Source organism: Temnothorax nylanderi, unplaced genomic scaffold (assembly GCF_030848795.1).
Source record: "Temnothorax nylanderi isolate EJ_2023f unplaced genomic scaffold, tnyl_v1.0 TNYL_tig0414_pilon, whole genome shotgun sequence".
Classification (NCBI taxonomy): Eukaryota; Metazoa; Arthropoda; class Insecta; order Hymenoptera; family Formicidae; genus Temnothorax; species Temnothorax nylanderi.
The window spans coordinates 40,249-62,500 of record NW_027249476.1 but is presented as its reverse complement, the minus strand read 5'-3'; the positions used below and the strand labels follow the sequence as shown (position 1 = coordinate 62,500).

General features: G+C 36.6%; 1 protein-coding gene and 2 pseudogenes across 1 annotated transcript; 2 read left to right on the top strand and 1 right to left on the bottom strand.

The window, feature by feature from the left end:
* Positions 1 to 810: 810 nt before the first annotated feature.
* LOC139782456 (uncharacterized) lies at positions 811 to 1,798 on the top strand (annotated as a pseudogene).
* Positions 1,799 to 6,617: 4,819 nt separating this feature from the next.
* LOC139782455 (uncharacterized) lies at positions 6,618 to 8,660 on the bottom strand. The gene is made up of 2 exons (XM_071721485.1): positions 8,090 to 8,660; positions 6,618 to 8,017 (listed from the first exon to the last, which is right to left on the bottom strand). Exons 1-2 carry the CDS (start codon positions 8,256 to 8,258, stop codon positions 6,768 to 6,770), a joined length of 1,419 nt encoding a protein of 472 aa, XP_071577586.1. The 5' UTR covers positions 8,259 to 8,660; the 3' UTR covers positions 6,618 to 6,767.
* A 5,162-nt stretch (positions 8,661 to 13,822) lies between these two features.
* On the top strand, positions 13,823 to 18,758 carry LOC139782454 (T-box protein 2-like; annotated as a pseudogene).
* Positions 18,759 to 22,252: the final 3,494 nt, after the last annotated feature.

Sequence of the window (22,252 nt, the reverse complement as noted above, 5' to 3'; positions counted from 1 at the left end):
ATTCTCGAAAACAAATTCTTTTATCTAAGGGCTTACAAAGAATTCTTTATTAGAAATTTCTATAGTAATGCTTTGTTCCAACATACATTTAGTAGGATTTATTACTACAACCCAGAAAATTTATTGATTTATTGTTTCCAACACAAAAAGAGTTCGGTTAAACACACAATCGGTTTACACAAAAAACACATTTTTATCTAAAAACTTACAAAAAATTCTCCATTGAATTTTTCTACTAATGTTATATGCCCCATTAACTAGAAGGATTTATTACTACAACCGGAAAATTTATTGTTTTATTGTTTCCAATACAAAAGAGATCGGTTAAATTTTACACAAAACATTTTTTTCTAAAAACTTACAAAAGTTCCTCTATTGAATTTTTCTACTAATGTTACATCACCAACATAGAAAGATTTATTACTACTACAACTCGGAAAATTTATTGATTTATTGCTTCCGGCAGAAGAAGAGCTTGGATAGATTTTTGTTGTTCCTTTATTTCTTAGAAATATTTTTATTTAAAAATTTTTTAACTATTACACTTTTTGTATAAAATTTTTAGCCGATCTTTTTATTAACAAATTTTCTTAGCTCCCTATACATCAGAATTTATAGTTTAAACTAACAAAATCTAGAAAAGTCTAGAAAAATCTAGAGTTTTCTAATTTTTTTCTGCGCGCGCAGACTAATTTTTCTAAAACGACGCAAGCGAAGTTAACGTTTTGACTAACGTTACGAAGTCAAAATTATTCGAGTCCCATCGTTCGAAGCGACAAGTCGTACACCAGTGAAAAAGTATAACTCTCACATCTGACTTTTCAATTAGTGTGTGTGTGTGTCTGCCGATATTACGAAGAAATAAGAACAATGGCTAGTCACAGAGAAAACGCTAATAATTCTGAGAAGCGGATGTTCACACGCGTTATTCCTGATAAAGGGATTTCCGATAAGGGACGCGACTTCGAGGGAAGAAACGAGCAATTACATATGCTGCTATCGACAACATATGGACTCAACAGCTCCCATACGAAGAGAATTCACGTGGGTTTGCAAGCAACATCCGAGGGGGTTTTCGTGCCGCTGGTCAAATTAACCGGCAACTGTGCGGACGGCGTTTATTTCGACGAGAAATCGTGGCAGCAGTTTCAAGAGAACATGGGACTCGTGAGCGAATATTTAAATGGAGAAACCAAATTGAAGCCGAATTCTATCTCCATTAACAATATCTCCGTCAATTTTACATCGGCCTACGGAGCAAGATCCATATTGCTGGCGTACAAGGAAAACGAGGAGAGTACTTCCACCGGGATGGATCAACGAACAGACGAGGAAAATTGTCCACCGACGAAGAAACGAAAAACTTTCGCAGTGGCAATTATGGTGCAGAAGCCTACATTTATCGGACTGAAAAATATTGCGAAATGTATCGATGCACATTTATCACAATTAAAATCAGTGGCTGAAAATGTCAACAATTGCGCGCGTTATCTTATTTTAAAGAAATAGAGTTAAATCTTCCTAACAATTATATAGATGAAGATATTGTGAAATTAACTCTCAGAGGAAATTACAACGACATCGAGTGTAATGTACGTACGCAAATAACCGATTTAACTTTCCTCGATATGTATTTTAATATAGTATTTTTAAAACTTATTTTGCTGCGCTTCACCGAAATCCGTCGTATAATTTTGTCGAATCGCGGATTGTAAATTTTATAACATTATTGTTTGAACAATTTGTATTTTTCCTATGAAGAAGAATTTGTAGCAATAAACATTTTTTGTAACTTCTACTTTCTTCTATTTTTCTTCAATCCTCACGTTCTCCGCAACAAATTCCTTTTCTCTTATTTTTTCAGAATTAGTTGAAGTCTACCTCGTAAATATTTTTCGAATGCGCTCAATAATAAAAACTTTTATTTAAAACGAAATAATTTTGTCACGTTACAAAGCGAACCTGACCGTTCCTGTTTTACCCTCTCCTTTCTCCAGAAAATAAGTTTCACGTATTTCATTGTTTCGAAAACTCTTTGTCCAGACCCAAGTCCTAAAAGAACACGGTCATAAATCATGAAAACTATTCTCTGAAAACATAAAAATTCCACTTTCCGTTTTCGGCATCTTAGCATTATATCCTTATTTTAGCTTAGCGTCGTCTACCACGTGCTCCCGCCAAAATGGCGCTGGTCGACACTTCCGCTATTTTTCCTTGTGACTTAGCGTCATCCACCACGTGCAGGCCCAAAAAGACGCTGGTGAGCTTTAGGCGAAAGAGCCAATCAGACGCTGGGTAGGTATGGAGTATCCAATCAAAACGCGCCATTTAGTTACTATTTTGAATCCGACATTTTTGTTTCGTAGTCTTTTACCACGTGCTACCCCCTCAATGCAGCCAGACACCCTAGGCGGGGGGAGCCAATCAGACGCTGGCTAGGTATGGGGTATCCAATCAAAACGCTGGCTAGGTATGGGGTATCCAATCAAAACGCTCCATTTAATTACCTCGTTACCCCCACCCCTCTCACGACAGCCAATCAGAGCGCTCCGAGGTCACGTGGGCAGACCGTCTGGCCACGCCCCTGGCGCTGGCGGGGTCGGTGGTAGGGGTTTGTTTTGACGCCCCATACCTAGCCACTTACTACTAACGATTAAACGTTAATCGATTATTTTGCTTTGATTAATTCTACACTGATTAACGATTAATATCATTAATCGATTAAATTAGTCACGATTACGTCTATGACGATTGATTAATTTCGATTATTGATTAATGGATTACTTTAATCAACTAAAATTTTAATCGATTAATGCCCAACTCTGTCCTTTGCCATCTTTTTGCTATTATAGCAAATCACATGGCCAACTTCAAGGGGAGACGGCTGGTCTAGTGGGTAGAGCGCCAGATTCGTAATCCAGAGAGCCGGGTTCGAATCCCGCTAGGCCGCTGATAATTTCTCAGCAGAAAAACACTGCTCCCCCATCTAGCGGAAAGAGGTATCCCTAGATGGAAAAACTGGGCTTTGTCTTTCGGAAGAGACGTTAAACCGTTGGTCCAAAGGAAAAAGGGAATGGTGATGGTAATGGAGGAGTTGAATAGGGTTGGGTACGTTCCTTCAAAACGCCCTTTAAGGCCCCCTCGGGGTAAATAAAGTATATATCTTTATCTTTATCACATGGCCAACTTCACTCGCCAGGAACAACCGTCGTGTGGACGCTACACTTGCTGCTTGTCAGGCGATTTTGCTTAACTGTAATCATAAATCATCGATTTATGAACATTGTATCTATTTCCCATGATCGCCAAATACCAAGACACGATTAAATTACAAGATTGAACATACGACGATAGACTGCGATCACTAATTAAAAACGATATCGTCGCTTATGATCGCGCGACACTTTGCATCGGCTCTCCCGGTATTAATCTCGCGACGTGGCGCGTACTTTATTACACGACGACGGACGACGGAAGAATTACGTCGGAGATGCTACGAACGAAGCTATACAATCGGCTCGACGACCATTACTCGATTTAGCATCCGCTCGTGTCCTTTATCCGTGTTCCGAAATCGACGGTAATTTCATTCTGAAACCGCGCGACACGAGACGCGAGGCGAGTCGAGTCGCGAGTCAAATTGACGATTGCAAAAAAGCGAGCAATCGTCCGAAAGAATGTAATCGGAAAGTCAATATTACCGAATGCGATATACATATATACCTCGGCATCCGTATAAATTCCGCGAAGCACATGTATTAAATGAGCATTTGATATATCACAGTTTTCCGTGATCTGAACCGGCGATTCGTGTATTATTCCGCACTGTATTCCGAAAGCAGTGACTTCCAACATGGATCCGCATTTCGCGGGCGCCGCGAACGGCTTTTCGGCAACTCGAATAGTGGGGTAGAGTGGGGGTAAACTAACTAAGTCGAGAGAACCAATCGGTAAACAAAAATGTATGTAAGGTATTTGTATCAAGAGACACGGTAGTGTCTCGCGCCAAGTACGCGTGGAGCGAGACGCACCGTGACTCATTTACGCGATTTTCATCACAAAAACTTGCAAAAAAACCGGAGGGGCAGCTACGGGCAGCTAGTTTTTGTTTATTTTATTAAATAACAGTATAAGCTACAATCCACAATAAGATTTTTTTGAGAACTCTGCGGAACTTACAATTTTTTCTCTAATTTTCTATAAGTTTCTCATGTAATTTTACATAAATGTGGACAAATTATATTTATAATATACTAATTTGTATATTATTAATATAATATTTGAAATACATGTTCATATTCTACTTACTTTCAACTAAAGAATCCATTTTATAAAATTTAAATTGGTGAAACGTGCAAATTTTGGAAAAATAATAAAAATTTCAGACTTGTATCAATTATCAAATTTTTGAAAAAAACTATAGTTTACATTATCGTCATCTACAATTATCTTTACAAATTAATGTATATTTTAGGCTAACAAGTGGGCTATCGTTAATTAATTTTATACTTTGCACTAACGCTTGTGCTACCTTATATAGAAATAATATTTAACTCTAATTATAAAATAGAGCCATTAACTGAACTTATATTGTAAACACATTTTTTAGTGTAATAATACTTACATAATAAATATTTAAAAATATTTATCACACTTAATACTATTCAAGTTATAAAATTAATTCAATTCTATCCTACTTCTAAATACAAGGTTACTTTCTCCTTGCGTGCGTGCCAGATACTAATCGTTCGGAGGTCACTTTTGTACTGGCTGTATAAAAGCAAGTATAAACAATTCTCACTATCAAACCTCGGTTAATTACATTTCAACTTTCCCTCTACCCAATCTAACAGTCAAAATCTCCTAGATTAAAACTTTATTTTTCGACTTTTGGCCAGCATTTCGGGATTTGGAACCACTGTGCGTCGGCTCTGTGAAGTTGGATAATATCCACGTGGTCTATGTCCACCACGTGGTACAACTGATTTTCCGCTACGTCCTTTCGCAGGCGCATCCCGTGCTCGTATGCGTAAAACCACACGTACGCCATACCGCACACGCGTCGGTTAAGTTTCTTTTTTTTTTAGTTCCGCGGAAACCAGTTCCGCGAAAACGAGAAAGTCGCTCTGCATGATGTTATACGCCCGGTCAACGTCAAACGCTACATACTTAATTTTGGCGCGTGCGGTTTCCGTATCTGTGGGAAGGCGTCGCGCCGTGCACACGATTACATTTTGCATTAAAGCGGTCGCTGTTTTGCGCAAATGTCCTTCCTCCTTCGTCGTCGTTTCGCGCGGAACGTTACGAAAAAATCGGTTCAGTTCCGGTTTCGGTCCATTAAAATAATAAAGATTTCGATTTTCTAGCTAACAAAAGTACCGGTATTTTGTAAATTAGTTTTTTTCAGTTCCGGTTTATTAAAATTTTCTTATTAAAATTTGTATTGAGTGATCCTTTTCCTTATTCGTCTTTTCTATATTTTGTATAATTTCATCCTTTTCCTTATTCATCTTTTACATACTTTGTATAGTTTCATCCTTTTCCTTAATCGTCTTTTCTATATTGTGTATTCTTTTACATAAAAAGGATACTGTTTTTTTCCGGTTCCGGTTTATTAAAATTTTCTTAAAATTTTTATCAATTTATTGACATTTTCATGAGTCTAATGACATATATGAATTTACGCAGGCTAAAAACAATACGTTTGTAACTATTATTAACCGATTGTTGCGATAAATATTACCACATGCCTCGGTAGTCGAATTGGTACGACACCCTTCACGGAATGAGGGAGGTTCCAGGTTCGAATCCTGTTTTCCAGCAAGCAAACACAGTAACAATTTATGTTAATATTGTGTCATATAAATTATCAAATTGTGGATTTCTGTAATCACAAAAATTTTCGTTATTTGATAGCCATGGGTATCAAATAACAATGGCATTGCAGTTCTGTGACGATGTGTTTCTTACTGAAAAACGTCTTTATTATATTCTTGTATATTTACAGCTTAGATTAATTAAGAATGTGATCATAATTTTTTTTTAGTTTTTTTTGTGCAAATCCACTTCTGCTCTCTAGATGGTAGTTCCGTGATAATTTTTCTAATTTTGAATTTGACATATATATGTCTGATGTATTTAAGAATTTCAAAAAGTAATTAATTTCGATATCATTAAAGTTGGTGTCACTAATTTTTATGGGCATTCTGTGAGTAATTTCCCATTTTCGCCACTTTTCGGCAATTTTTTCACGTAACCGACGTTTTGTTCCCCGGAAAAAATCTCCCGGAAATCAGTTCCCGGAAAAAATCTCTCCGGAAAAAATCTCCCCATCAAAAAATCTCCCCCGGAAAAAATCTCCCTCGGAAAATATCTCCCCCGGAAAAAATCTCCCCCGGAAAAAATCTCTCCCGGAAAAAATCTCCCCCGGAAAAAATCTCCCCCGGAAAAAATCTCCCCCGGAAACATTTTCGGTGCCCAGCAAAAACCGAGGTGCCACATGGGTTTACAACTTTCCACGTGTGAAAAGCCCACGCACGTACTTTGCAAGGCACACTATGTGTATAGTTTAATGATAGTGGAGCCCCCCGCAGGGCCGTGACTAAAAACAAAGACAATAAATACATAACTCATGATAATTTAAAACAACGAAAGATTGACAGCAACATTCCTCAGGAATTTAAACGCATTCAACAAAGCGCAATTAACGTAATACAATCGGCGTAACTAACAACAAAGATAAATAACACATAAATCATAACACATTTTTATAACGACAGATTGGCAGCGACATTTTTCAAATATTGTAACACATCCTGTCGGTTGTATGCTGCAACGAGACTCTTCAATCGCGCATCGTTGTCTTTGTAGCGCTTGTTTCTATTATTCGCAGGAGCGTGAGCATTCGCGCGCGCAATGTGAGCCTCGACGAGACCCTGCTCTGCCTGAAGCAACTCGATCATTTTCCACAGTACGAGATGCGAACCATTTGCTCTCCGATTTAGTGCATGGTGCCATCCTTCCACTGCATTGTTGGTACGAGCAACAGCCACCATCACTGAGGAGTAGTGGTTCCACAAAGAAACATCAAACATTGCGCCGCGTCGTACTTTACGACGACCTAACACGCCAACCCAAGTGTGCTCAAAATAATCGAGGAAACCTCTCAAATCCTTCTCATTATCAGTGAAAAATTTCGACTGTAGCAAAGCATCGTACGCGTAATGTACATCGCAGAAAGGAACGAATGCCAATGCGAATAACATTCGTAAATTACGAGCCACGCGGCTGCTCTCGCGGTACAATGGCGCAAGGTCGTGATCTTGTATACTACGCCAAAGTGCTTGACCGAAATGGAATAAACACCCCTTGAGTTCACATTCGGGAAATTCTAGTGTAACGGCTTTTAAAAATGCCATCTCAAAATCCGACATTACATTTTTTGGGGCCACCCCGGGAATAGCATCTTTTAGAACCCGCAACAGAGTTTGATATGTTCTCTTGCGTCGATTAGGGCATAACGCATATACAAGAGGCACAACCTTGCCATTCACCTCCCCATGTACGGTGTACAGTTGGTCGAATATTTCAGGCACTACTTTAAAAGTACCATCACAATACCATGTGTCACATCCTCGCAACACCTGCAGATTATCCTCCGTAGCAAATATAAGCAGTCTGTTGTTAATATCCTCAGAGTCGAATAACAAGAATTTCACGCTCTTCAATGTCTGTTGAAAGTGTTCTGGTATTTCATACAGTGTGTTCTTCCTGGGATTAGGCGGTAAAGGATTGTTCCTTTGACGGATTCCTCGGACAGTCCGACTCAATGACTCAGCACTCGGTAATTGTGCAGCAACAGGAGACGACACCGTACCCAGCACAGACGCCACTAATGACGATGATGCTTCCTTGCTTGTCACCGCTTTCTTCCGTAATTTTGCAACAACGCGCTTTGTCTCAACTGCTGCAGCGTTAGGAGCGTGAGTTGTGTGCTCAGTTTGATGCAAAATGATGCCTATAATAAGCAAAAAGTAAAAGAGTAATGAAAAATTTCCGATACTGCTGTTAAGTACATTAATTTACGTACCATCGCGTAACACCGACGACGTGTGACAAATCCCACGACACCCGGTTTTATACTGCACACACCGCCAAATAACTTTTCCATTAGACCCCTCCCCATGCTTGTAATACAATTCACCATCAGCAATCAGCTGATTCTTTCCCTTGTTGCTTTTTACAAATTTGAGCGGCATGGTGCACGATAATATCGCTACCAGTACTTACAACAGACTGATTACTGTTAATCGAGGTGATATTGCTGACGATGAGTAAACACAGCACAATCAGTTGACGGTTCCGAATAATAACATATACAAGCACCAAATAAAGTCGCACAGTCTAGTGTAACGGCCCTTCAAAATGCCGTCTCAATTTGAAATACAGTAGTGCTGGATTTTTTCCGGGGGATATTTTATCGGGGGGAGATTATTTCCGGGGGAGATTTTTTCCGGGGGAGTTTTTTTCCGGGGGAGATTTTTTCCGTAGGAGATTTTTTCCGGGGGAGATTCTTTCCGGGGAGATTTTCCCGGGAACTTGTTTCCGGGGAGGATTTTTCCGGGGAGATTTCTTCCTAGAACCATTTTTTCAATTATTTTTTCACGAACGGTTCTTTTAGGAAGCGGTTCTTTAACTTTAGGAGCTGTTTCTAACCACTCAATGTGCATAGAACTATTCCAAATAAATGCTTCTTTTATTCAAAAATTACATAAGTCACTACACCGAAAAAATTGTATTCTCAACTTAAAAATTTCCCTCTTATTTTTATAGTAGTGTCTACTAAAATAGGCAACACTTGAGGATCGTCACTTGAGTCTGGTCCGATTTGGCGAGGTCGTCCAGCTCCGAGACGACGACCGTCGCGGCCGTCGCGACGAGCGCGAGAACATAACGCGCGAATGCTCTCATGACTCTCTAAAATATAAAGAATATTTTATGGAGCTTTCGTGTAACGATTACAAAGCACGATGTAAAATGTGCCCGGCAACGCTTTCGAGATATTCCAGCTTACGTCTCCATGCGACATAGCATGGCGTTATAATACTCAAATCAAAAGGATTTTCTTAACTTCAGAAGAAATTCTTCTAAAGGATATATTAGTAGCAGATATTCTTAACCAATAAGAATATGTATAAGGTTGGATTTATTCTTATATTAAGAATATATGCTAACTTATTATTCTATTAATTTTTCTTATATGTATATTACAAAATATTAAATTTTCTTGTTAGTACCCAAGTAACAAAATGACGTCGTAATGACGGCGAATTTTGATCACAAAATGACCAATCTGACGTCTTACATAGGTCTCGTGAGACCCGAAAATGACGTCGATATGTCACATCCTCACGACGTCATTTTCTGACGTCTTAATGACGGCAAGAATAGGACCAATATATGACTTAATTGACGAAACTTTGACGTTTTAACAATCAACATATGACATATCAGTTTTAGACATCTTCTTGATAGCTATTACATAACCACTGTATACATAGTCACCATAAAACATGTTGAGAGGATATTTTTCCTTCCAACATGTTTTATGATAACTATGCAGTGGTCATGTTATAACTGTCAAGAAGATGTTTAAAACTGATATGTCATATATTGATTGTTAAAACAAAAATTTCTCCTATAGATAAAGTACACACACATATGTACACAGTTTATTTTATTTAATTGTTAAAATCCCTATTACTATGCATAAAAGTACAATTACTATCATATCATTTCTGTACAATACTTTACACATGCTCCTAATCTGCATACGTATATCGTGTATTTCACGTTCCATGTCAGTTGTGTTCGAAATATTATTTATCTTTTCTCCTGGTATTTTGAAATTATTGTTTTCATTAATTACTCCCTCATTAATTTCGTCTTCCGTATCTAGATTATTTGGCATAATTTCTTGTATCATTTTAAGTCGTTCTTTTTGCTTGAATAACTTATACTCAATGGTTTCCTTTATATTAGCTCTTCTCTCAGATGTTTCAGATGTTTCTTGAACATACTTAAAATTGTTTTGTAGGTAATGATCGGAAGAAGGAGGCTCCGTCTGGATCGTCGTTCATGTACATTCCGCAGAAGAAACCTCGGCAATAATTTATTATTGTGACGATTCGACCATTAGTTTTGGTCCGATTAATCAAGACGTTAATAATAATCTTTGATACTTATATATATATAAGCATCTCATTTTTAAATAATTTAAATTAAATTAAATTATTAAATTTATTTGCGAAAAATATTACCTTAGCCAGGGTTCGAACCTGGAACCTTCCTCATTCCGTGTAGGGCGTCGTACCAATTCGACCACTGAGGCATGTGGTAATATTTATCGCAATAACACACTAAACAATCATAAGATGGAGACAACGATATTTAAGTCGCGGTGTATAGTTAAAACTAAAGTACATTCGTAAAATCGCCAACAATATAACAAACAATTATAGACTTTTATTTCATCCGACTACAGTTGGCAAATAAATTATCGTGACGATTCGACCATTGGTTTTGGTCCCTGAAAAAAAATTATAATCAGTTGAAAATTTTAGTCAAGTCAACAACATTTTTTTCTCAGTGTACGTAAACTATAATACAATTATTTCGAGTGTCTAAGTTTAAGTCAAAGGCCTAGTGAATCCACAAAATACTGGGAATAAAAATTAGAGACAATCTTTTTTTCTTTTTCTTGAAGCCGATATGGTAAATGAAGCCACTCTTCTATTTTACTGCAATAGAAAAATTAATATTAATAACAACGTTTGTTCTTATTTTATTCCAATATATAATTCGTATTACAATAATTTTTTAAAACTTATTTTATATTAAGATAATTTCTCAAATTTATATTATTATTGTTAGGATGAAAAATATAATGTTGTGTGTAAAATAGATCGCTGTTATGTTAAGAGCAAATCAAATAATTACTCATCATTAGCGCCCCTTTACCTTTGTCCTTGTTTGAACCATTCTGTCAGTTCATCGAGTGGAGCTGGTCCAGTGGACAAATCTGCAGATGCGTCTTAATGTGCAGCTGTGGGTTTATCTATATATTCTATATCCATATCTTGAGCGTCCTGAGCTGTTGAACTTGATGAAGGACTTAAAGTTCCTGCTTGTCTATAACATTAAAATGTAACGTGATTAAGAAAATGAGACGAAAATCTTATTTAAAATAGCTAAATAATCAAAAACTGCCAAATTTCGAGCAAATAAAGGATGTTGAAAATAATTTTAATAACTTCAATAAAAATATACAATTATGTTAAAGTTTCGAGACTTACTTGGCCTTCTTCAGAACCATAAATAACGATAAATAACACATTAATATCTCGTATCAAAAAGACATTCGCGCGCATTGTGAGACCAGCGTATATTAACAAACAACAATATAATCTCGCTCAACTAAGCAAAACAGCTTAATAATCAAAAACGGCCAAATTTCGAGCAAATATTTAAAATATTACAGTTATACACTTTTTTTACTCAATATTATTTTGTACCTATAGACGGTATAATTTGCAATAGAGTGAACATTTATGTGAGCCAGGAAGGAGAAAGGAAGAGAGAAAAAGAGAGGAAGAACATTTATTATACCTCGAATTTCTGTAGTCAAACTAATGTCAAACAAATAAATATTAAATATAAAACTGAAGTTATGGTTTTTTATACTTATATATATGTATATCATAAAAGAGACTGCCTTGATGAGAGTATGTGTTTAGACACAATTTAGATTAATTAACTTGAATGTGTACTTACAATTGAATCCGTATTGGACATCAAATGGTTTTTTAGGCACGATCTTTTCCATAGAAAGCATATGGTCTTGTCACAAAAGGCACATTTTGCGTTATAATACACTGATTGTTTAAAAGCGAACTTCACGTTAGAAGATATCGGATAGTGGTCTTTTAGTAATTGGAATATTTCATTATGTCCTGCTTTTTGAATATGCAGTCTTATATCTCTGGCCGTATTTTTTTTTATACTTCAAATTTTATATTACATTTTAAGCACTTTACTTTTATTTTGTTTCTATTTAGTTTAAAATAGTCACTCACTGTTGCACGTTTTAATATTTCTTTTGGTGCCATTATGATTTGGTATTATACCTTTCTATTTTGCGGACTGTTTGATACTAAGCGCGGTACAGAAATCGCGTTAACTAGCGTTTGAAAAACTGTTCACAAAAATCGAAGAGAGAGGGATGGTTTATTTATTAGATGTATCCTCAACTTTTTAGATGTATGTAAATATGGATATACGTATAATTTTTTGCCCAACATATATCGTACGGCTTTATCTTCTTTCTTCGATTACTAAATTTAAACTTATTTTTAAGTTAAAACACACGCAACGCGTATGACAATTAAAAATGCTGAAGTTAGTTAGATATACGGTAAAAATTAAAAATTAGTTTTGTCTATGAAACGCTCTCTTATGAAATAATATTTCTTGACTCGTATATATGTGTTCCTTTTTCTTTAAGAAAATAACATTTGTATAAATAAATATAAAGAAAACATATAAGTAATAAAATACTAACGAAAATTTTCTAGAAATACTTTTTTAGAAATATGAATAGTTAATGATTCTATCGTCAGATTAAAGAAATTGTTTTTTTTTTTAGTTTCAATTTATTCGAATTTATATAAAGATACCGGCTTTCCTCTAAAAATTAACACACTTAAGAAGCACCTAACAACGAACGATAGACTTAAGTCTAATTTAAATTTTTTTAAACTATTTGTGATTTCTTTCATTTCTGCATTTTATTGGTTTTCTAATTTTTTATGTTTATTTATGACGTCGATGTGTAACGCTAATGTCATCTGTTTCTTTTTAAGACAGTGTTGTTACATGTTATACGCATTATTCTACCGATTGTATGATGTACGAAATATATCTTTTTGATTTATATGACTTGCTTTGATGTCGGTGAAGTTGACGTATCATTTTCCGACAGATAAAAAATAAAAGGGAGTTCTTGTCGCATGCAGTCGAGTTCTATAGTTCTTGATACTTTTTAGCGATAGTTCTGGTAATTTTGCCAAAAAAATCCGTTGAAAAAAATCATCATCAAAACTTACACAAATGACGTTCACGGCAGATCTTCGAAGTCGAATATCTTCTTAACTATATAGTGACCGGATCGTTTTCGATCATAGAAATTCCTTTCAGAATTCTTAGAGTTCTACTAAAAAACGGAACTCTTATCAGAACTTCTAGAACTTTCAAAAAAAATTTTTATGCGGACAGTCGAATTTCACGCGTTGCATCTTCGAAGTCGAATATCTTCTTAACTAGCCATTAAGAAGTTAATATATCATGTCTTGCTCAACATTTAGAAATTAAGTTAAAAGTACCAATACTCGGACATGTACCTATATCTGGACACCTTTATTATTTATAAGTAAAACGCGAATTAAAATCAAAGATAAAAATGTTTTTTCTTATAGTTCGAAACTTTAGTTATGGTATCCAAACGTTTATTTCCATAAATATATATTTTTTTAAAGGTATCCAGACATAGGTACATTTACCTACTCTTAAGTGTCCGGGTATTGGTACCTTCATACCTTAATTGGATCTGAAAATTAAATAATTTCCCTCCGCACGAGCCGAAATAATTAATAAGAGATTTTCTTTTTTCTATTATATGCAAAATAAAGATAAACTTTATATTCTACAAATTTAGATTTTGTATTAGACATAATGATTAAATGTCTAATACAAAATCTAAATTTGTCCGAATTTTTATTAGAGAATTCGATAATTTGTATATGACAATTAAAATTAAATCCATATAATTAATTGCATCTTTAAGCTTATCGGTTAAATGAGTTTTGATAAATGATAGCATTTATCTTGTGTTTTTACTAAATCTAGAATTTATTGGTACCTACAGTATATGATGATGAATAGTTTACAAAAGAGTACTTTTTAATGAAAAGTAGATTACAGCGGATATACTGAATAGTCCGAGCTTGTGAAAATATCGTTTTGTTAATAATACCACGTAAATGTAATTTTCAAAAAAGGCAAAAAAAAGGCGCCGAGTACACATTTATAATATATACATTAATGATACGCGAGATTCACTTACGTGTACAAGCTAAACGTCTATTGTTTTCTATTTTGTATACATTGAGTATAATTATGTATTTTTATTTTGATATTTAAAGGCGCACATTATGTCATCGGTTGAAGTTCGGCCGAAACAGTCGTTTATTATAAGTTTTAATACGATATCGTAACACGCGATTTGGCGTAAAAACGTGAGTTTTCGTTACCGCAGAGAGAGAGAGAGAGAGAGAGAGAGAGAGAGAGAGAGAGAGAGAGAGAGAGAGAGAGAGAGAGAGAGAGAGAGAGAGAAAGAGAAAAATCTCGAGATTCCGCGTGTACATGGATTTTTACGTAAATTTAACATTGTAATGACTTAACGCATTTTTATTTATCGATATCTTTTTTCTATATTTGTAAAGTGTGTACAGAAGAATGGTGCACGGAAAGAACGGTTTTGCTGAAGTATCAAAAAATTTAGCTAGATACAGATCTGAAAATAATTTTGTTGCATCATCAAAATAATTATGTAAAACAATCAAACTGATTACTAAAATATCAAAATTTTTACAGCATTATCATTATACTTCAGCGACCTACTATAATTATTTTAATGGTGCAACAAAATTATTTTCAGACAGAAAACCGTTCTTTCCGTATGTGTAGATTAAGGGCGTGCATTTCCATGATGCGTGAATAAGAAACTCTGCAAGTCTCTGGCTTTCGTTTGCGCTTCACAAAACCGAATTTTGTACCCGTACTAACATTATCAACAATTTCTACGTGATCGACGTTACTTTGTACATGAGCGTGAATAAATTGCATGTTATCTTTTTTAACCCTAGGTATACACAGTCTTATTTTGTCTATATACTTATACACTGTAGGGTCTCGGAGACCTCATCCCATTGTCATCGTAACTTCAGCAAAAATGAATTTCAGTTTATTTATTTTTTTTTTAATCGATCAAGAATCGATCAAGGAATAGGCCCATAATGCATAAAAGTCGATTAAATTAAAGAGTTCCGAGATATACGAGTAAAAAGAAAAGAATATATGAGACAAAAGTTTCTACAAGCGCGAAAAAAGGAAGCTGGGCTGGGGTCTTGGAGACTTCACTGTGCATACCTAGGGTTAATAAGCGGCACTGTGCTGCTGCATAGCAAGGAAAAAATCGATATAATTCATATTTTTATTTTAAAAACCGTATATATGCAGTACACGGGAAGAACGGTTTTGCTGAAGTATCTAAAAATTTAGCTAGATACATATCTGAAAATAATTTTGTTGGTCCATCAAAATAATTATGTAGAACTTAAACTGATTGCTAAAATGTCAAAATTTTTTACAGAATCATATTTCCTCGACTTACTATAATTATTTTAATGGTGTAACAAAATTATTTTTAGATCTGTATATCTGGCTAAATTTTTAGATACTTCAGCAAAACCGTTCTTTCCGTGCACATATTTTTATCAGGGTCTAAATATCGCTAATATATATCACTAATGTAAAATGTACATAAAAGAAGCCAGTTGTTGCCATTTGTACACGCATTAACCTAATAATTTCTTCGTCTGAACGTTGTTGGAATATTATCGAATCATTAGAGAATCTTAATATCTTGAGTTCGACTGATCGAGATTCAGCGGAAAGGCAAATATGTATAATATATGAGAAGCTTGAAGAAGTGCAGGATGTCTCTACTGAGATTACCCGGAAAAGGAACAGACAGTATCTGAACATTTTTAACCCTTTAGGAGCCTGTGTACATAATTATGTACATAAAAAAACAAAAAAACAAAAAAAACAAAAAAACAAAAAACAAAAAAACAAAATAACAAAATAACAAAAACAAAAAACAAAAAACTAAAAACTAAAAAACCTAAAAAAGTTTCATCAGGGACGTCTTTTAAGACTATCTTATAAAATAACATATTACTCCAACGGGATCGATGTGTGGCCCCTAAAGGGTTAAAGAAAGAGAAAGTTACGACAAATGGATTAACAACGCGTAATGAGTTAATATTTATTTTAATTGGCTCAGTAGATTAGTGTGATTATGGCATTTAAAATTATCACGTGAACGTTATTTGTTACCTTATACATTATCTTTTGTCAATCGTGGCAGAAAGGACAAAAAGTTTATGGACACATAGTTGTCTCATGTGTTGGCGCCGAACGACCGACGACACATATAGTTCGCCTAGTTTCGGCGGATTGCACTGATCCCGTTTTGTGGTAGGTCATTGGTAGGCGAGAACCGGTCGTCTCAGTTCCATTCTACAACTGCACGTGATTTCGACGTTCGTTTTGAGCATTTCCGTGTTTGCCTTATACCTTACACCGACGGTGTCGGAGAAGAAACGTCGATCATCGGAGATGTTTCTTCAGGATCCAAACAACGCACTGATGCCCCTGGAACTGAATATGCAACTGGCATCGCCACTTTTCGCGCAGTCACCGATCGCTCTACAACGCAAATTAGGTGAGAGGATGAATTCAAGCGAATGGGTATTTCAACCCTTATTGCTGCGCGGAGTCAACGTGGAGCTGCTTAATCGAAAGCCTCTGGCAGCAATTCTACGAGAATAATACAGAAATGATAATTACCAAGAGCGGTCGGCGCATGTTCCCGTCCGTTCAGATAAACGTAAGCGGTTTGGAGAAACGTGAGAATTATTATGTCCTCATGGAGATAGCACCGGCCTCCGATCGCCGCCACAAGTACTGTGGATACCAGAACGGGGGCAAGAACAGCAATATGGGTGGCTGGAGTTTTACGGGGCCGGCAGAGCCGCAACAGCCCTTCGGCTGTAGGATTTATAAGCATCCCGAGAGTCCGGCAACGGGGAGCCACTGGATGGACAATCCGATCAGCTTCAATAAATTGAAGCTCACGAACAGCATCAACGACCCCAATAATAACGTGGTATTAACATCGATGCACAAATACGTTCCTAGGATCTGGATAGTCCGTTGCTTCGATGCGAAGAACTACAACGAGCTCTTTACTCATCCAACCGCGTTGTTTGCTTTCAAAGAGACGGAATTTATCGCGGTGACGGCAGACCAAAACGAGAACATCACAAAGTTGAAGATCAATAACAATCCATTCGCGAAGGGTCTTCGCGAGACGGGTCAGTCACGGTTCAAGCAAAAGCATCATTCGATCGATCATTAGGCCCAATCGGATTCCAGTCCCAACGAAGGGGTCTCATTGACCTACGACTCCGAATCAAATCAGCCGAACGACCCCCCCTTAAGGGTTCCAAGCCCATTAAAGCATGCGATTATCTTACACTTTAGCCGGGGAGTCGAAGTTGGCCGGCCTTGCAACGTGGGAGAAGCGGACGCGAATCCCGCCACCGTTGCGAGTCGATCCCCGGCGCCGGGCATGCTTGAAACGCAGTGCCCGTGCACTGCATTTGACACAGATGGACATCCATTCACGAAATAATTTATTACTATTTTAATTTAACACGGCTACTGGGGGCAAGTCTCGTCGAGACCGTGGATATGTTCGGACGTGTTTTGTCCTGAATAATTTTTGAAGATTGCTGATGCAATCAGCGCCGAGTTTGGACTGAATCTTTCGAGTCTGTATTTATTATTTTTGATTTGTTCTTGGCCGTTATGTGATCCTAAGGAGGATTAGGTGCCATAAAATTTACAAAGAAGAAGAAGAAGAAAGCTATTGGGGGCCACGGCTACTCATGGCATGAGTCTCGTGCGTCAAAAGGCGTAATCGTTTCTATACCCGATAACTAGCGCCTATTCTCGAGGAGACAGCTACGCAGTCACTTGGTGTCTCCGCACTAACCGAGTCATCAATCTCGCATCGTACGTGCAGTGCCCGGACCATCCGAGAACCCAGGCGTGAAGATTCATTCTTGACTTCTTCACATTTACTGCGTGTTGGGGAGCAAACGGATTGACAGCCGAGAGCTTCTCAGATAACCGTGCCCTTCCTTGGGTCCACAACTCACCAGCGGTACTTGGGCCCATATCGCTACAGGCTCTTAGAGGCGCAGTCAGATCGCTATTGACGCCATTTGGTTACCGCAGAGTGCGCTGGCCAGCCGACATCAAATCTTGCGACCGAGCCGTACTGAATCGGAACAGCCCCATTGCAGCGGTCCAGCGAGACCACTGGGAGGTGAGCGCATGACTTGACTGTGAGAGGCTATATTATATTCGCATCACCAGACCAGTAACTGACTCTGATCCCAGGCCCAAAGATACTCGTGCAGAGAATCAAGGGCCTAAGACAGCCTGACTTCTCCGATACAATACGACAGTGCTCGCACCAGTGTAGTTTTCAGGCCAATTGAATCTTTGGATTCTAACACGCATTCGCCACTTTTTCCGCGTTCTTTTCTGCCACGATTTACAAAAGGTAGTAGTCTTGCCACTGTTTGCAACGCGGACTCAATATGTCGTTAATTTAACTAAAACAATGTCAATTTAATTATTAATTTGACTAATCAATGGAGTTAAAATAACATTCTTTGTGTTAAAATAATAAATTTTGACACACACAATTAAAGAGAACAAAATGTTATTTAACTCAAGGTATTGGTTTAATTAACAAAAGTTTCGCTCGACAAGCAATAGCTAAATAATATCAAACGGCCAATTTCGAGCTAATACCAGATGTTAGAAAAAAATTATTTAATACATTCAATAATCGTATACAGACTTGTTTACGTTTCGTGCCTTACTTGGCCTTCTTCAGAACAATAAAAAAATATAAAGAAAAACGCATTACAATATATCGCATTATTTTACGAACAAAACGAATCAATTCGATCCAACGCCACAATTTACATTAATCCGGTCTCACCCAAGTAATTGGACAATTAGTCATATTGAAGTCAGAAGTATGTTGTCAATTAATCGTCAATCTACACGCAGAATCGGTCGTTTCCTTCGCTGCATGACACTTATGCGTCCATGAAACCCGTATAGATGTGAGATCCTTTGTCGCCAGACCATCTTAGTGGCAACTATATCAAAGTTAGAACTTACATAGGACCAAAACGAAAATTTGATTAAAAACGAGTTTAGCCTTAAAAACGGACTCACATAAGCGGTCGATGAAACAAGGAACTAGGGTGAATTCTTTCCATCGTCTCACAAAGAGTGTGTTCGTCGCGAAGGATAACAGACGACTGAGACAATACCCGCATCGCAAGGGCACAATAACCAATGATCTGAAGAAGGCCAAGTAAGGCACGAAACGTAAACAAGTCTGTATACGATTATTGAATGTATTAAATAATTTTTTTCTAACATCTGGTATTAGCTCGAAATTGGCCGTTTGATATTATTTAGGTATTGGTTTAAATTTTATCTTTCAATATTTAATAGCGTAGAGACAACTATAGTGTAACTATACCATTTTTTATTCATATAGAGTATATAGACTAATGATTATATGTATTGAATACTTTGTAATTAATTGTAATTGCAAGCCGTTTTATCATACACTGTAAATCCAAGTGTGTTATTTCTACACGCATAAACGTTTAAAAATGACACATTTGACTGAAGCTCGTTTTACATGTTTTGTTGCGTGTTAAATCAACACGCGTTTAATCGTATTAATATATTCAATCGTGTTAAATGGCATTATTCAAAACGACAAGAAATGTGTAAGAAGAGCTTTAGTTAAAATAACACACTTGGATTTGCAGTGAATTAGCCGTATAGAAAAAGAATTTCTCATTATTTCATAAAATTATACATTTCTTTTTTAAATGAAAGAAAGTTACGCACGTTGCATGTAACTTTCTTCAACTTTTTAATACGCCACCATGAATGTCTGTACTCGATGAAATAAATTATGCGTTTTACTCGTTGATGTTGTTTACGATAATCTTATCGTTGCATCTTTAATCGATTATACGGGTATATATCGATGCTGCGAGATTTATGTCAATATTACTCGTATAACGAACTCCCTCCGTGAATATATCTTTGATTTAAGGTCGATTTAGACATAACCGTGCCGTGCCTGTACCGTTTACGGACACAAAGATTTAGGCTCGTTTCACACGTAGGTATCCGGCACCGGACTACCGATGCCGGGTATCCGATCGATTTTCTTTGTTTTTACAATTCGCTATCGGACAAACGTGTAAATCCATATTAATCCATACACTTCGCGATCGGATACCCGGCGTCAGTAGTCCAGTGTCGGATACGTGTGAAACGGGGCAGAGTCGAATTTCATCCGTTGCATCTTCGAATATCCTTTTAACTAGTGGTCGGATCGCTACTAGTTAGTGGTAGAGTTGCAGGCGTTTTGATGGGAGTTTTAAGAAGATATTCGATTTCGAAGATCTGCCGTGAATGTCATTTGCGTTTTGATGATGATTTTTTAAAACAATTCTAAGGTTTTGCAGTTTTTTACTTATCAGGAACTCTAGAACTTTTCGAAAGGAATCAAATGAGCTACTTAGAATTGTTCTGACTTTAAATCAAACTTTTTTTTCTTTTTGTTTTTTGAAAAAAATAAACAAAAATTTACTTTTATCAAGAACTTTAGTACTCGTCAAAATGCTTCAGATGAGCTATTCAAAACTATTCGGTCTTAAAGTTGGGTGTAAAGTTAGCATTCCATTTTTTTATTGCCTTTTTCAAAGTGTTAATCGCCGAAACTCTTTTTATAAACATAAAAATACTCTTATACTCTTCGAAAAGGAGCTGGAACTCTAATCAGAACTAAAAAATTTTAAAGTAGGGGTGCGAACTTCACACACCCAACCTTTTCTACCGATGCAAGCGCATATGGGTAATATTCTCTTCTGTCGATTAAATAAATTTCTAAATTATCAAAGCAGGAAAATATCGACAATGCAATAAAAAATATCGGGTATAATCTCTATGTTAATAATAAATAATAGAAGGCATTTAAAAATTGTTTAAATATCAGCATACACATTAAATAGAATACACAGTTTTTCTTCAATTATGTTTTATAAATAGAAACATTTTAATAATAGAAACAAGATAAAAATAAATTTACATAATTAACTAAAATATATGAAAAAAAATGGCTAGAATTGTAGAGCATCAAAAGACAATTAAAAACTTCCATAGACAAAACTTTATAACGAGTCTCCTGAATGCTGGAGCTGTCCAAAGTTCGCTATTATGACCATATTATGACCATGTACCATTGGTCTCATCCGATTTCTCTGCGTCCAGACCTTCTCGCGGTGACGGCGATAACGGATTGTACTAAAGACATTGAAATAATATGTCTAGAATGTATTTGGTACAGTTCATTAACCTGGCTAACATGGAAAGGTACGGAAGTATTCTCTTCCGATTTTGATAAGCTTTTAAAATATTGTTTTCTAGACAAAAATATAAGAGACACGTATTTGTTATACGTGCCCGTCCCTTTTGCACATTTGATCTCAATTTTTTCAAAACCAAATGTAACAGCTAGAAAATTTTTACTGACAGATTTGAATTTCAGCGGCTAAAATCAGGAAACGATTCGAGAAACCCAATCCGCATCTGATATTTCGACCAGTATTATTATTCAGAAATTCTATTACATATATATATATATATATATATATATATATATATATATATAATATTATTTCTAAGGCCACGTGGTTTTACTTTGACGCTAGCTTCAAGAAATGAAATTTAATTTGTTCTACATCCAGCGTTGACGTTGAATCGTCGTTGATCGTCCCGGTACAATCAAAAATGGTATTCAATCAAAAGTATTATTTCTGAAAATTTTTGCTTGCTAAAAATGAGCGTCGAGCTGGTCGAGCGTCCACGTGAAAAGGCACTTTAATACTTTTTTTTTTTACGCGGAAGAGGGGAAATGCCTCGCGCATCTTCCCGGGCCCCGGCCGCCCGAGGTATGTGGGGCTTGCACCCACTAAAACCCCTCTCCCTAACACACAGGACAACGGACCATAGTCACGTTACGCGGGACTACAACGTGGTATTACATCACATAACGAGACGGTCCTCACGCCGAGGCGACAATAAACACGTAATCCGACAATTAGACGACCACCGTGAGTCTAACCCTAGGAGGCTTTGCCCCCGGGGGAATAAATTCCCTAGTCGAAAGGCC

Bases quoted from the DNA above. Each gene is read 5' to 3' on its own strand.
- LOC139782455 (XM_071721485.1), bottom strand. From the start codon at position 8,258: ATGCCGCTCAAATTTGTAAAAAGCAACAAGGGAAAGAATCAGCTGATT. The intron at 8,018-8,089 runs GTACGTAAATTA...TGCTTATTATAG, and splicing joins GTCGTCGGTGTTACGCGATG to GCATCATTTTGCATCAAACT.